The sequence below is a fragment of the Somniosus microcephalus genome, chromosome 9 (assembly GCF_052327205.1).
Source record: "Somniosus microcephalus isolate GS21.2 chromosome 9, FLI_Smic_1.0, whole genome shotgun sequence".
In the NCBI taxonomy this organism is placed as follows: Eukaryota; Metazoa; Chordata; class Chondrichthyes; order Squaliformes; family Somniosidae; genus Somniosus; species Somniosus microcephalus.
The window spans coordinates 237,113,285-237,128,485 of record NC_140995.1 but is presented as its reverse complement, the minus strand read 5'-3'; the positions used below and the strand labels follow the sequence as shown (position 1 = coordinate 237,128,485).

The following is a 15,201-nucleotide window of genomic DNA, read 5'->3' as shown; positions in this document are numbered from 1 at the left end:
GATACGCATATATGCAAAGGATCGAGGTTCCATGGTGTAGCTGAAAAGAATAGTATTCAGGATCAGTGACGCACTGCCTTTAACCAGACTAGGTGCAATAATATTCAACAAGCATGGAAAGATTTGGAATTTGAGGAAGTTTGCTGATATACAGGAGCTCCCCTGTTGACTCAATGAGAAATCTTCCATTTATATAGTGCTTTATTATTGCATCTCTCAAAAACATCTCAAAGCACTTTAGGTACAATTACTTCGCAGCGTAGTCACTGTTTTTATGTAGGTGATCTATTCTGTACACAAGATCCCGCGTACAGCAATGAGATCAATGACCACTTAATCTCTTTTTGGTGGTGGTGGTTGAGGGATAAATATTGGCTAGGACACCAGGAGAACTCCCTGCTTTTTCAGATGGTGCCACGGGACCTTTAACATCCACCTGAACAGGCACTTAGGGCCTTGGTTTAACATCTCATCCAAAACATGGCACATCTAACAATGCTGCAACTCCCTCAGTATCGCACGGTCACCAGCCTAAATTATGCGCTCAAATCCTGGAGTGCAGTAAAACCAACCTGAAGTGCGAGGTTGATGCGGAGGTTTGGAACTACACCAAAGACTTGAAGAGTGAGCTGATCTCAATATCCTGGGCTACAAAAGGAATTCAAGTTAGGAATCCCTGTGTCTGCGTGGGTTTCCTCCGGGTGCTCCGGTTTCCTCCCACAGTCCAAAGATGTGCAGGTTAGGTTGATTTGGCTATGATAAATTGACCCTTAGTGTTAGGGGATTAAATACGTGGGGTTACGGGGATAGGGTGGGATATGTGTCGGTGCAGGCTCGATGGGCCAAAATGGCCTCTATCTGCACTGTAGATTCTGTGATTAATCCTGCTCTGGACTGCTGTACAGTGACCCTTGATGGAAAGTGTATGCGTGAGTACACAATCAGGCTCAGATGTAAAGCCATCCACATCTGAATAGCCTCACACACTATTTAGCCTCGCGCAGGAGTATGCAAGTCCTCGGGATGAGGGCAACACTAGCAAGGTTGCATTTATTGCCCATCACTAGCTCCTCTGAATTACAGACCGGTAAGCCTGACATTGGTAGTGGGGAAAATGCTAGAGTCCATTATAAAAGATGTAATAGCAGAGCACTTGGAAAACAGCAACAGGATCGGACAAAGTCAACATGGATTTACAAAAGGTAAATGGTGCTTGACTAATCTACTGGGATTTTTTGAGGATGTACCTGGTAAAATAGATAAGGGCGAACCAGTGGATGTGGTGTATTTGGACTTTCAGAAGGCTTTCAATAAGGTCCTGCATAAGAGATTAGCGTGTAAAGTTAAGGCACATGGGATTGGGGGCAAGGTATTGACTTGGATAGAGAACTGGTTGGCAGACAGAAAGCAAAGAGTTGGAATAAACGGGTCTTTTTCCGAGTGGCAGGCAGTGACTAGTGGGGTACCGCAGGGATCAGTCCTTGGACAATATATATTAATGATCTAGACAAAGGAACTAGATGTAAGATCTCCAAATTTGCAGACGACACAAAGCTGGGTGGGTGTGTGTGCTGTGAGGACGATGCCGAGAAACTCCAGGATGATTTGGACAGGTTGGGTGATCGGGTAAAAGCATGGCAGATGCAATATAACGTGGATAAATGTGAGGTTATCCACTTTGGTGGCAAACACAGGAAGGCAGATTATCTGAATGGCAATAGATTGGGAAAAGGGGAAGTGCAACGAGACCTGGGTGTCCTTGTGCACCAGTCGCTGAAGGTAAGCATGCAGGTGCAGCAGGCGGTTAAGAAGGCAAATGGTATGTTGGCCTTCGTAGCGAGAGGGTTTGAGTACAAGAACAAGGATGTCTTGCTGCAGTTGTACAGGGCCTTGGTGAGACCACATCTTCAGTATTGTGTACAGTTTTGGTCGCCTTATCTGAGGAAGGATGTTCTTGCCATGGAAGGAGTTCAGCGAAGATTCACCAGGCTGATACCTGGGATGGCAGGAATTACGTATGAGGAGAGATTGGGACGATTGGGCTTGTACTCGCTGGAGGGGATCTCATTGAAACTTATAAAATTCTGACAGGACTGGACAGACTAGATGCAGGAAGGATGTTCCCGATGGTTGGGGAGTCCAGAACCAGGGGTCACAGTCTAAGGATAAGGGGTAGGCCATTTAGGACAGAGATGAGGAGGAATTTCTTCACCCAGAGAGTGGTGAACCTGTGGAATTCTCTACCACAGAAGGCAGTAGAGGCCAATTCATTAAATATATTCAAGAAGGAGTTAGATATATTTCTTAAGGCTAAAGGGATCAAGGGGTATGGGGAGAAAGCAGGGACAGGGTACTGAATTTGGATGATCAGCCATGATCGCATTGAATGGCAGAGCAGGCTCGAGGGGCTGAATGGCCTACTCCTGCTCCTATCTTCTATGTTTCTATGGTAACAGGCCTACTTATGGAAAATACTAATTGTTTTTACACTGAGAGGATACTTCAGAGAGCAGTCAACCATGTAATGTCAGACTGGAGTCACATGTAAGGCAGACTGCATATGGGTGATAGGTTCCATCCCTAAAGGACACAAGGGATCAAACTGGATTTTTACAACAATCCAACAGTTTTCATGGTTATTTTTCTGGTACCAGCTCAAAAATGACCAGATCTATTCTCATTAATTCTCTGTTGGCCAACCTCCCATCTTCCACCCTCCATAAACTTCAGCTCATCCAGAATTCTGCTGCTCGTATGCTAACTCGCACCAAGTCCCGTTCACCCATCACCCCGTGCTCTCTCACCTTCACTGGCTCCCAAAAATCTCATCCTCAAGTCCCTCCATGGCTTTGCTCCAAGTCTGGCCTCTTGTGCATCCCTGACGTCCTTCACCCCACCATTGGCGGCCGTGCCTTCAGCTGCCTGAGCCTAAGCTCTGGAATTCCCTCCTTAAATATCTCTGCCTGGCTCTCTTCCTAAAACCTGACGCTTTCACTAAGCATTTGGTCCTAATGTCTCCTTCTTTGGCTCGGTGTCAGTTTTTTTGTCCAATTACATTCCTGTGAAGTGCCTTGGGACGTTTTATTACGTTAAAAGTGCTATATAAATGCAAGTTGTTGCTGTAAGTGGTAGCCGCTACTGTACATAAGCAATTTTATTTTTACTCACTTCCTCTCAAACTTGCCATCTTATGCTGCAAAATGGTTCCGTGGATATCAGCCATCTCCCCAAGCCACAGTCTACTGGTCATTCTTTACAGACAGTCCTACACAGCACATGTCGACAAGCTATTTGACTGTGGGGGGGAGGGAGGGCGAAAGGGGTTCATGTCAATTTCATACGGCAGCTCATGGCTAAATGCTCAATTTCTAATCGAGTTGTTTATGGATACTGAAGTCATAAACCAGGGGACAAAGAGCAGAGATTAATGGTGTACTTCAACTCATGACTGGTGCCATGTGAAGACTGAAGGTGTAAGGGTTTTACCTGCTGCCTGTACCCTTGAGGGAGGAGAGAAAGTAACCGTGAGGAAATGAGGCTTCAAATAATTCATTAAGAAAATGTTTTCCTCGAATTACAGTGTGCATTTCACCACGTGGGCACACACACACACACACCACACACCACACACACACACACCACACCACACACACACACACACCACACCACACACACACACACCACACACACACACACACACCACACACACACACACACCACACACACACACACACACACACCACACACCACACACACACACACACCACACACCACACACACACCACACACACACCACACACCACACACACACACCACACACACACACACACCACACACACACACACTCCACACACACACACACACACCACACACACACACAACACACACACACACACACACACACACACACCACACACACACCACACACACCACACACCACACACACACACACCACACACACACACACACCACACACACACACACCCACACACCACACACACACACCACACAACACAACACACAACACACACACACACACCACACCACACACACACACACCACACACCACACACACACACACCACACACACACACACACACAACACACACAATCCACAGCATTAGGCAAGCTCAGAATAAAAATGATCTTCCGACAGACTCTCAGTGAAAGTAGTCAGTCAGTAGATAAATTTGAAAGGGAGCTGGGCCCGACAGCGATTTTCAGAGCTGCGCTGTGAGTGCCGGATCCTGCCATCACTAACTTCTAGAGGGAGAGAGTTAGAGATATTAAATGCACTAGATTTATTTTCTAGAAGTAGGAGAAAGAACCGGGTATTCCTTAAAGTGGGAATCAATGTGTGATTGGGGGATGAGGGAAGAGAATAGATCACTATACCTCGCTCAGTTTCCCTTCCTTCTATAATGATCAAACTATTAAAGACCAAGTTTGGTGTCACCCAAACACTATTTTTTGACCAGCTAGTCACCTTTCACTCTTTTTAAACTTGGTGGTGTCAGGCATAAGGGGCTTTGCCCCTCCACTTGGGGGGTCTCAATTCAAAATCTAGATGTAGGAAGTTAGACTTGGGGACATTACATTAGCACTTCATTCAGGAAAGGTTTACAAGAGGGTCAAAGGATCTGGATAATGAAACAGTTTGGGTGGAGATAAGGAATAATAAGGGGAAAAAAACACTAGTGGGTGTAGTATATAGGCCTCCGAACAGTCGCAACTCGGTTGGACGGAGTATCAATCAGGAAATAGTTGAGGCTTGTAATAAGGGAACATCTATAATTATGGGGGATTTTAACTATCATATAAATTGGACGAATCAAATTGGGCAGGGCTGCCTTGAGGATGAGTTCATTGAGTGTATTAGGGATGGGTTTCTTGAGCAGTATGTAACTGAACCAACCAGGGGGCAAGCAACCTTAGATCTGGTCCTGTGTAACGAGACAGGATTAATTAAAAATGTCCTAGTAAAGGATCCCCTTGGAATGAGTGACCATAACATGGTTGAATTCCATATTCAGTTAGAGGGTGAGGAGGCTGTATCTCAAACAAGCGTGCTAAGCTTGAATAAAGGAGACTATGAAGGTATGAGAGCGGAATTGAGTAAAGTGGATTGGGAAAATAGGTTAAAGGATAAGACGATACATGATCAGTGGTGTACATTTAAGGAGTTATTTTACAAATTCCAAAAAAGTATATTCCACTGAGAAAAAAAGGGTGTAAAAGAAAAGACAGCCATCCGTGGCTAAGTAAAGAAATTAAGGATAGTATTCGACTAAAAACAAGGGCATATAAGGTAGCCAAATCTAGTGGGAGGATAGAGGATTGGGAAAACTTTAAAAGACAGCAAAAAATAACAAAAAGATTGATTAAGAAAGGGAAGATAGATTATGAAAGTAAATTAGCAAAAAATATAAAGACAGATAGTAAGAGTTTTTATAGTTATAGAAAAAGAAAAAGGGTGGCTAAAGTAAATGTTGGTCCCTTAGAGGATGAGACCGGGAAATTAATGGTGGGAAATATGGAGATGGCAAAAACACTGAATGAATATTTTGTATCAGTCTTTACAGTAGAGGACACCAAGAATATCCCAACACTTGACAAGCAGGGGGCTATAGGGGGGGAGGAACTAAATACGATTAAAATCACTAAGGAAGTAGTGCTTGGTAAAATAATGGGACTCAAGGCAGATAAATCACCTGGACCTGATGGCTTACATCCCAGGGTTTTGAGGGAAGTGGCGGTAGGGATTGTGGATGCATTGGTAATAATCTTCCAAAACTCCCTGGACTCAGCAAAGGTCCCGGCAGACTGGAAAACTGCTAATGTAACACCCTTATTTAAAAAGGGCAGTAGAGAGAAGGCTGGAAACTATAGACCGGTTAGCCTAACATCTGTGGTAGGTAAAATTTTGGAGTCCATTATTAAGGAGACAGTAACAGGACATTTGGATAATCATAATTTAATAAGACAAAGTCAGCATGGTTTTATGAAGGGGAAGTCATGTTTGATAAATTTGCTGGAGTTCTTTGAGGAAGTAACATACAGGGTGGATAAAGGTGAACCAGTGGACGTAGTGTATTTAGACTTCCAAAAGGCATTTGACAAGGTGCCACACAAAAGATTATTGCTTAAGATAAAAAATCACAGGATTGGGGGTAATATTCTGGCATGGATAGAGGATTGGCTATCTAACAGAAGGCAGAGAGTTGGGATAAATGGTTCATATTCAGACTGGCAATCAGTAACCAGTGGTGTTCCGCAGGGGTCAGTGCTGGGTCCCCAACTCTTTACAATCTATATTAACGATTTGGAGGAGGGGACCGAGTGTAACACATCAAAGTTTGCAGATGATACTAAGATGGGAGGGAAAGTAGTGAGTGAGGAGGACATAAAAAACCTGCAAGGGGACATAGACAGGCTAAGTAAGTGGGCAGAGATTTGGCAGATGGAATACAATACTGGAAAGTGTGAGGTTATGCACTTTGGCAGGAAAAATCGTAGAGCAAGTTATTATCTTAATGGCAAGAAACTTGAAAGTACTGAAGTACAAAGGGATCTGGGGGTCATAGAGTCATAGGCCTAGAAATTGAGTTGCCTTAGCGCCGCTTTTGCGGCGCTAGAGGGTCTAGCGCTGCAATTGGCGCCGGCGCCGAAATTGCCTGGGGCCCTTCCGCCGCGCTAGACCGGTAGCGCTGCGCCGGCACCGATGACGTCATCGGTGTGCGCAGCGTCCCGGTTGCCATGGCGACGGGCCCCAGCGCCGAAATTCAGTTGCGGCCGTCTCGCCCGTGGCAGCCGCAACTAAGACTCTGGCAACAGAGTCTTACCTGACTTTGCGCCGGCGCATTAAAGGCCCCGCGGCGGCCGGCCGCTTTCCCGCCGGCCGGCCGCTTTCCCGCCGGCCGCCTGGCCGCAGCTCCCTCCCCGGACTTCCCCCCCCCCCCCGGAACAGAAGCAAGCCCGGCACTTGTCCGAGGTGCCGGGCTCATTTTTAGAACGATTTTCGCCGGCCGCGGCCGGGTGCAGGCAGCTCCTCCTTAAGGGAAGGAGGCCTGCACTTCCCGAACCTGCCGCACCGCAGCGGGCGCCGCAGCGCCGGAATAGCGCCGATATTCAGCACGTAGCGCCAGTTTTCAGGCGCAAACACCTCTCAACAGCGCCGGCAGCCGTTTGGGCGCAGAACTATTGAATTTTGGGCCCGACCAGCGCGACTTAGCTCCGGCACTAACTTCCGGCGCTAAAGCCCTGGCTGCGCCAAAACTCAATTTCTAGGCCATAGAGTTTTACAGCACAGAAAGAGGCCCTTCGGCCCATCGTGTCTGCGCCGCCCATCCATCCCTGTCCAGTCTAATCCCATTTTCCAGCATTTGGTCCATAGCCTTGTATGCAATGGCATTTCAAGTGCTCATCCAAATGCTTCTTGAATGTTGTGAGGGTTCCTGCCTCCACCACCCTTTCAGGCATTGAGTTCCACATTCCAACCACCCTCTGGGTGAAAAAGTTCCTCCTCAAATCCCCTCTAAATCTCCTGCCCCTTACCCTGAATCTATGCCCCCTTGTTATTGACCCCCCCACTAAGGGGAAAAGTTCCTCTTTATCTACCCTATCTATGCCCCTCATTATTTTGTACACCTCAATCAGGTCCCCCCTCAGCCTTCTCTGCTCCAAGGAAAACAACTCCAGCCTGTCCAGCCTCTCTTCATAGCTGAGGCGCTCCATCCCAGGTAACATCCTGGTGAATCTTCTCTGCACCCTCTCCAAAGCAATCACATCCTTCCTATAGTGAGGCGACCAGAACTGCACACAGTACTCCAGCTGTGGCCTCACCAGCGTTTTGTACAGCTCCATCATAACCTCCCTGCTCTTATATTCTATGCCTCGGCTAATGAAGGCAAGTATCCCATATGCCTTTTTAACCACCTTATCTACCTGCTCCGCTGCCTTCAGGGATCTATGTACATGTACACCAAGGTCCCTCTGACCCTCTGTACTTCCTAGGGTCCTACCACTCATTGTGTATTCCCTTGCCTTATTTGTCCGTCCAAAATGCATCACCTCGCACTTTTCAGGGTTAAATTCCATTTGCCACTTTTCCGCCCATCTGACCAACCCGTTTATATCGTCCTGTAGCCGGAGGCTTTCCTCCTCGCAATTTACCACCCCACCAATTTTCGTGTCATCTGCGAACTTACTGATCATACCTTTTACATTTTCATCCAAATCATTTATGTAGATCACAAACAATAAGGGACCCAGCACCGATCCCTGAGGTACCCCACTGGACACAGGCTTCCAGTCACAAAAGCAACCTTCGACCATCACCCTCTGCCTCCTGCCACTCAGCCAGTTTAGGATCCAACGCGCCAAGGCACCCTGGATCCCATGGGCTCTTACCTTCTTGACCAGTCTCCTATGCGGGACTTTGTCAAAAGCTTTACTGAAGTCCATGTACACCACATCCACAGCATTTCCCTCATCCACCCCACTAGTCACCCCCTCGAAAAATTCGATCAGATTTGTTAGACATGATTTACCCTTAACAAAGCCATGCTGACTATCCCCGATTAATCCTTGCCTCTCCAAGTGGAGATTAATTTTGTCCCTCAGAATTTTTTCCAATAATTTCCCCACCACAGATGTTAGACTCACTGGCCTGTAATTCCCTGGTTTATCCCTGCTACCCTTCTTGAATAATGGTACTACGTTAGCTGTTCTCCAGTCCTCTGGTACATCCCCTGTGGCCAGAGAGGTTCTGAAAATTAGTGTCAGAGCCCCTGCAATCTCCTCCCTTGCCTCCCACAGCAGCCTGGGATACATCTCGTCCGGGCCTGGGGATTTATCCACTTTTTGGCCCGCTAAAACCGCTAGCACCTCCTCCCTCTCGATGCTAATATGTTCAAGTATGTCACAGTCCCCTTGCCCGATTTCTATGTCTGCATCGTCTTTCTCCATAGTGAACACAGATGCAAAAAATTCATTTAAAACCCCGCCTACATCCTCTGGCTCTACACACAGGGTCCTGGTGCACGAAACTCAAAAGGTTAGTATGCAGGTGCAGCAAGTGATTAAGAAGGCCAATGGAATGTTGGCTTTCATTGCTAGGGGGATAGAATATAAAAATAGGGAGGTATTGCTTCAGTTGTACAAGGTATTGGTGAGACCGCACCTGGAATACTGCATACAGTTTTGGTGTCCATACTTAAGAAAGGACATACTTGCTCTCGAGTCAGTACAAAGAAGGTTCACTCGATTAATCCCGGGGATGAGGGGATGGACATATGAGGAGAGGTTGAGTAGATTGGGACTCTACTCATTGGAGTTCAGAAGAATGAGAGGCGATCTTATTGAAATATATAAGATTATGAAGGGGTTGGATCGGGTGGATGCAGGGAGGATGTTCCAGATGATGGGTGAAACTAGAACTAGGGGGCATAGTCTTAGAATAAGGGGCTGCTCTTTCAAAACTGAGATGAGGAGGAACTACTTCACTCAGAGGGTGGTAGGTCCATGGAATATGCTGCCCCAAAAAGCTGTCGAAGCTACATCATTACATAAATTTAAAACAGAAATAGACAGTTTCCTAGTAGAAAAGGGAATTAAGGGTTACGGGGAGCGGGCAGGAATTTGGACATGAGTCTAGGTTCGGATAGGTCATGGCCCTGTGGGTAGCGGAGCGGGCCCAGGGGCCGTGTAGCCTGATCCTGCTCCTGTTTTCGTGTGTCTAATGCTGTTAGATTCAGGAGATAGTCCTGTCATAGTGGATTGGCGGTTAGGATCAGATCAGACATGATCTTATTGAATGGCGGAGCAGGCTCGAGGGGCCAATTGGCCTACTCCTGCTCCTATTTCTTATGTTCTTATGTTCTAAGAGTAACAAAATAGTGATAAATTTGTACAAAACATTAATTAGGTCACAGTTAGAATACAATGTGTAATTTTGGGCACCCCATTGTAGAAAGGACATTAAAGTCACAGAGAGCCTCGAGTGTAGATTCACCAGGATGATGCCAGGGGAGACTCGACGTACTGGAACTATTTCCCTCTGCAGCAGACCAGGCTCAGAGGAGATTTAAGAAAGGTTTATGAAAATTATGTTTTAATAGAGTGAATAGGCAAAGACTATTTCCTCTGGGGAGTCAGTGACAAGGGGTTATCAAGTTAAAATGGTCAGAGAATGAGGAGAGATTGGGAGACAGTTCTTTACACAGGTTTCTGAAGCATGGAATGCTTTGCCACAGGGAATGGCTGAGGCACAGATCATTGGACCTTTAATGGGAAAATTGGATAAATACTTGACGCAGAGGAAGATACAAAGCTACGAGGGGAGAACAGGGCAGTGGGAGCAATTTTGGATTTCGCTCGCAGAGCCAGCACAAACGTGACAGGCCAAGAGGCCTCCTTCTGTACTGAAAACTTCCACAGTTCCCAAAGTAATGAGAAGCCCAAAGACAATTTTTTTTCTTCTTCAAATTTAAACAAAACTTGCATCTGTTAGTACATGAATTGGACTCACCCAGAAGGATCTGGAGGGCATTAGTGTGCAGCTCTAAGTTCTCTGTCTGCTGTTCCATTATATCCATCTTCTCAGTGTCCTGATTATAGTAACTGTACACACAAGAATAGGCCAACACCTGATAAAAACAGACACAAGCAGTGTTGAGGTAAGAGAGCTACAGAGAGGCAACACAAGTGGAAAGAGGCTGACAAACAATTCACTGACCCTGCATCGCTCTCACTATAGGTGGTCTCATACCAACCTTTCCTTACAGCCACTCGTTTGTAACTGGGTAAACTTCCAGACACCGGTCCCGGGTGTAGTTCCAGACACCGGTCCCGGGTGCAGTTCCAGACACCGGTCCCGGGTGCAGTTCCAGACACCGGTCCCGGGTGCAGTTCCAGACACCGGTCCCGGGTGTAGTTCCAGACACCGGTCCCGGGTGTAGTTCCAGACACCGGTCCCGGGTGTAGTTCCAGACACCGGTCCCGGGTGTAGTTCCAGACACCGGTCCCGGGTGTAGTTCCAGACACCGGTCCCGGGTGTAGTTCCAGACACCGGTCCCGGGTGTAGTTCCAGACACCGGTCCCGGGTGTAGTTCCAGACACCGGTCCCGGGTGCAGTTCCAGACACCGGTCCCGGGTGTAGTTCCAGACACCGGTCCCGGGTGTAGTTCCAGACACCGGTCCCGGGTGCAGTTCCAGACACCGGTCCCGGGTGCAGTTCCAGACACCGGTCCCGGGTGCAGTTCCAGACACCGGTCCCGGGTGTAGTTCCAGACACCGGTCCCGGGTGTAGTTCCAGACACCGGTCCCGGGTGTAGTTCCAGACACCGGTCCCGGGTGTAGTTCCAGACACCGGTCCCGGGTGTAGTTCCAGACACCGGTCCCGGGTGTAGTTCCAGACACCGGTCCCGGGTGTAGTTCCAGACACCGGTCCCGGGTGCAGTTCCAGACACCGGTCCCGGGTGCAGTTCCAGACACCGGTCCCGGGTGTAGTTCCAGACACCGGTCCCGGGTGCAGTTCCAGACACCGGTCCCGGGTGCAGTTCCAGACACCGGTCCCGGGTGTAGTTCCAGACACCGGTCCCGGGTGTAGTTCCAGACACCGGTCCCGGGTGTAGTTCCAGACACCGGTCCCGGGTGTAGTTCCAGACACCGGTCCCGGGTGTAGTTCCAGACACCGGTCCCGGGTGTAGTTCCAGACAACGGTCCCGGGTGTAGTTCCAGACACCGGTCCCGGGTGTAGTTCCAGACACCGGTCCCGGGTGCAGTTCCAGACACCGGTCCCGGGTGTAGTTCCAGACACCGGTCCCGGGTGTAGTTCCAGACACCGGTCCCGGGTGCAGTTCCAGACACCGGTCCCAGTTCCAGACACCGGTCCCGGGTGCAGTTCCAGACACCGGTCCCAGTTCCAGACACCGGTCCCAGTTCCAGACACCGGTCCCGGGTGCAGTTCCAGACACCGGTCCCGGGTGCAGTTCCAGACACCGGTCCCGGGTGCAGTTCCAGACACCGGTCCCGGGTGCAGTTCCAGACACCGGTCCCGGGTGCAGTTCCAGACACCGGTCCCGGGTGCAGTTCCAGACACCGGTCCCGGGTGCAGTTCCAGACACCGGTCCCGGGTGCAGTTCCAGACACCGGTCCCGGGTGTAGTTCCAGACACCGGTCCCGGGTGTAGTTCCAGACACCGGTCCCGGGTGTAGTTCCAGACACCGGTCTCGGGTGTAGTTCCAGACACCGGTCCCGGGTGTAGTTCCAGACACCGGTCCCGGGTGTAGTTCCAGACATCGGTCCCGGGTGCAGTTCCAGACACCGGTCCCGGGTGCAGTTCCAGACACCGGTCCCGGGTGTAGTTCCAGACACCGGTCCCGGGTGTAGTTCCAGACACCGGTCCCGGGTGTAGTTCCAGACACCGGTCCCGGGTGTAGTTCCAGACACCGGTCCCGGGTGTAGTTCCAGACACCGGTCCCGGGTGTAGTTCCAGACACCGGTCCCGGGTGTAGTTCCAGACACCGGTCCCGGGTGTAGTTCCAGACACCGGTCCCGGGTGCAGTTCCAGACACCGGTCCCGGGTGCAGTTTCAGACACCGGTCCCGGGTGCAGTTTCAGACACCGGTCCCGGGTGTAGTTCCAGACACCGGTCCCGGGTGCAGTTCCAGACACCGGTCCCGGGTGCAGTTTCAGACACCGGTCCCGGGTGCAGTTTCAGACCACACCTGAGCCCAGTCCCCTTATCAGGCCTCCTTACACATGTGACTTTTAGCAGGTCTCAGTGGATAGCAATACGGAGCAGGAATCCTGGCTAATGTTTCCATCCTTAGCTCAGGAGTGCGGGGCTAAATGTCAGTCTTCCAGCACTGCCTTGGGAGAGATCAGCAAACTCCACTTTAATCAGGAATCACAAAAATACTCACCAATTGGTCACATATAGTGTAATATTTGGTTGTTACACTTAAGTGTCCCAGTGAGAGAATGAGAATGGTTGATAGCCAACATTCTCCACTGTACTGTTGCACACTAAGGTTGTCACTGACCATGCCCTGACTGTACAACAGCAACTCATGGCCCATGTCTACTGATTAATCACCAGGTTGTGAGTTAAGAGGAGGAAGTTAGTCTAAAGAGCTGTCCGGTGGGCTCTCACCTTCCTTGCCTGAGCAAGCATCTTACACGCATCGATAACAAACGTCAGGGACTTCATTTGCAAGGCTTCATTGATCGCAGAGACCTTTGCTTCCAAACTAATGGCAAAGTCCTGTAACAAATAAAAATATTTTAAAATTATAGACTGGATGCAGAATCTCCTACTAACCAGCTCAATAAATTTGTGGTCACACTGGCAGAATAATTCAGTGCCTCCTATGGGCACCATCAGGCATAAAGGGCAAGCACACACTGAACATCCGAGTTCTTCCTCCCCCGAGCCCGATCCCCCCCCCCCCAACGGCTTCAACTAAACCCCAACAAAGCCCGCACCCCCCACCGTCAATCTAGCACACTACCCACCACCCTCAACCAAGCCACACACCCCCCAAAACCGAGCTCCACTAGTTTATCTTCTCTATCAAAATATTTTAAATACCTCAATTGGATCACTTCTCAACTTTCTAAATTCCAGGGAATGCAACCCAAGTTTTATGTAAGCTATCCTCACATCTTAACCCTTTAAGCCCTGGTATTATTCTGGTGAATCTGTGCTGCATCCCCTCCAAGACCAATATATCTTTCCTGAGGTGTGGTGCCCAGAACTGAACGCAGAACGATGGGGTCTGACCAAGGCTCTGTCCAACTGAAGTACCACTTCCTCCCCTTTATAGTCCAGCTCCCTTGAGATAAAGGCCACTATTTCAATAGCCACCAGACCAGATTCATTGAATGACTGCAATCTGGACCAAGCTCCATGGGGAACGTGTTAGAAATCATTCTTCCACTGTAAAGGTCTCTTAACCTCCTCTGTCGCAGTTTCCCATTTTAACTGAGAATTCTAGTATGGAGTTAGTCACATCGGAAGTTTCTTCATTCAAGGCATGTGTACAAGCTCTGCTCACTCACCCGTGCCTGATGGTGAAAAGTGCATCTCTCATTATAATCGTGAAACCGCTTCTCTTGCCGTGCTGCCTTACTGACCTGTGCAAAGGCACAAACATTTCATACTTAAAGCTTCATTCAAAAAAACACTTCAAATTCAAAAGTGCCCGACAGGCTGGAGGATAGAGCAGGGAACTGTAACTCCTCTGAATTATCATATCGCCAACTGTTACTCTTTGTACAATCATCAGGCTTCAAAAAGCCAAGCCTGCTGTCTCCTGATCACCTCTTGATTTACCTCATCTTTTCCAATCTTGGTGGGTGTCTTGCACAATGGGACCTTGTCCTGGGTTTCTCAATGATCAGAAGGGGAGATATCTACACATGTTAAACGTACTGATCGCAGCCGGAGAAATCACTCTGCAGAATTCCACTCCTGGCTCTCCTGAAGTGAGGGGAGGTGCAGCAGAAATGAATTTGGCTGTGTGTGGGGGAAGGCCTCGAGAAGCCCAATATAAATAAGAATTCGCCAGCTGAAGAATTATACACAAATGTGACCACTAGCCGGTGACACAGCACATTAGCAGAATATATTTCCCGAAAAGACTATCCAGTTATCTCCCAGCCAGCTCTCAATGGTTCAGTTGGCAGGTGTACCATGTAGCATGGCTCCATCTTAAGCAATACAGATCAGGAGGGCACGTGACTCGAGCGCCGATTTCTATTGAGTTAGCTGATCTCAGGCAGATGTTGTAGGGGAGCTACAGTGGTCAGAGTTACCCTGGGCTTTGGGCTGGGGAACAAGAGACACCAGCCAGCCTTCCACTCCCAAGGGTTATCCAGATGAGAATAGGATCAGACTGTGCTGCGAGGCGCTCCACAGTCGAACAGTCACTCGGGCCAGGTACCAGGAGGCTGGCAGCACCTGCAGAACAGTTCGGTCGTATAAAACCGCACCTTCCAATGGGGGAAGGAGGGGAAAGTACAGGTGAGAAAATAAATTAAAAGTGAAGAGATTAAATATGTGCATTAGGAACAGAATCATGAAAGACATTTTGGCAGCAATCATTGGGAGACCCAAAATTCAGTGGCACGACATTCAAAAATGCACTGTTCACTCACACCCGCCCCACCACCCACGTACACATACACGTCTAAGAG

General features: G+C 48.8%; 1 protein-coding gene across 4 annotated transcripts in view; it reads right to left on the bottom strand.

Annotated features, from left to right (window-relative positions):
- Positions 1–15,201, bottom strand: part of cul9 (cullin 9) — a 401,996-nt gene that overhangs the window by 36,716 nt on the left and 350,079 nt on the right. For all 4 annotated transcript variants that reach the window (XM_085998049.1, XM_085998046.1, XM_085998048.1 and 1 more), the window contains 3 exons: positions 14,065–14,139; positions 13,157–13,267; positions 10,529–10,646 (listed from right to left, as the gene is read on the bottom strand). In XM_085998049.1, coding sequence (XP_085854175.1) covers positions 10,529–10,646; positions 13,157–13,267; positions 14,065–14,139 — 304 coding nt within the window. The remainder of the gene's footprint in view (positions 1–10,528; positions 10,647–13,156; positions 13,268–14,064; positions 14,140–15,201) is intronic.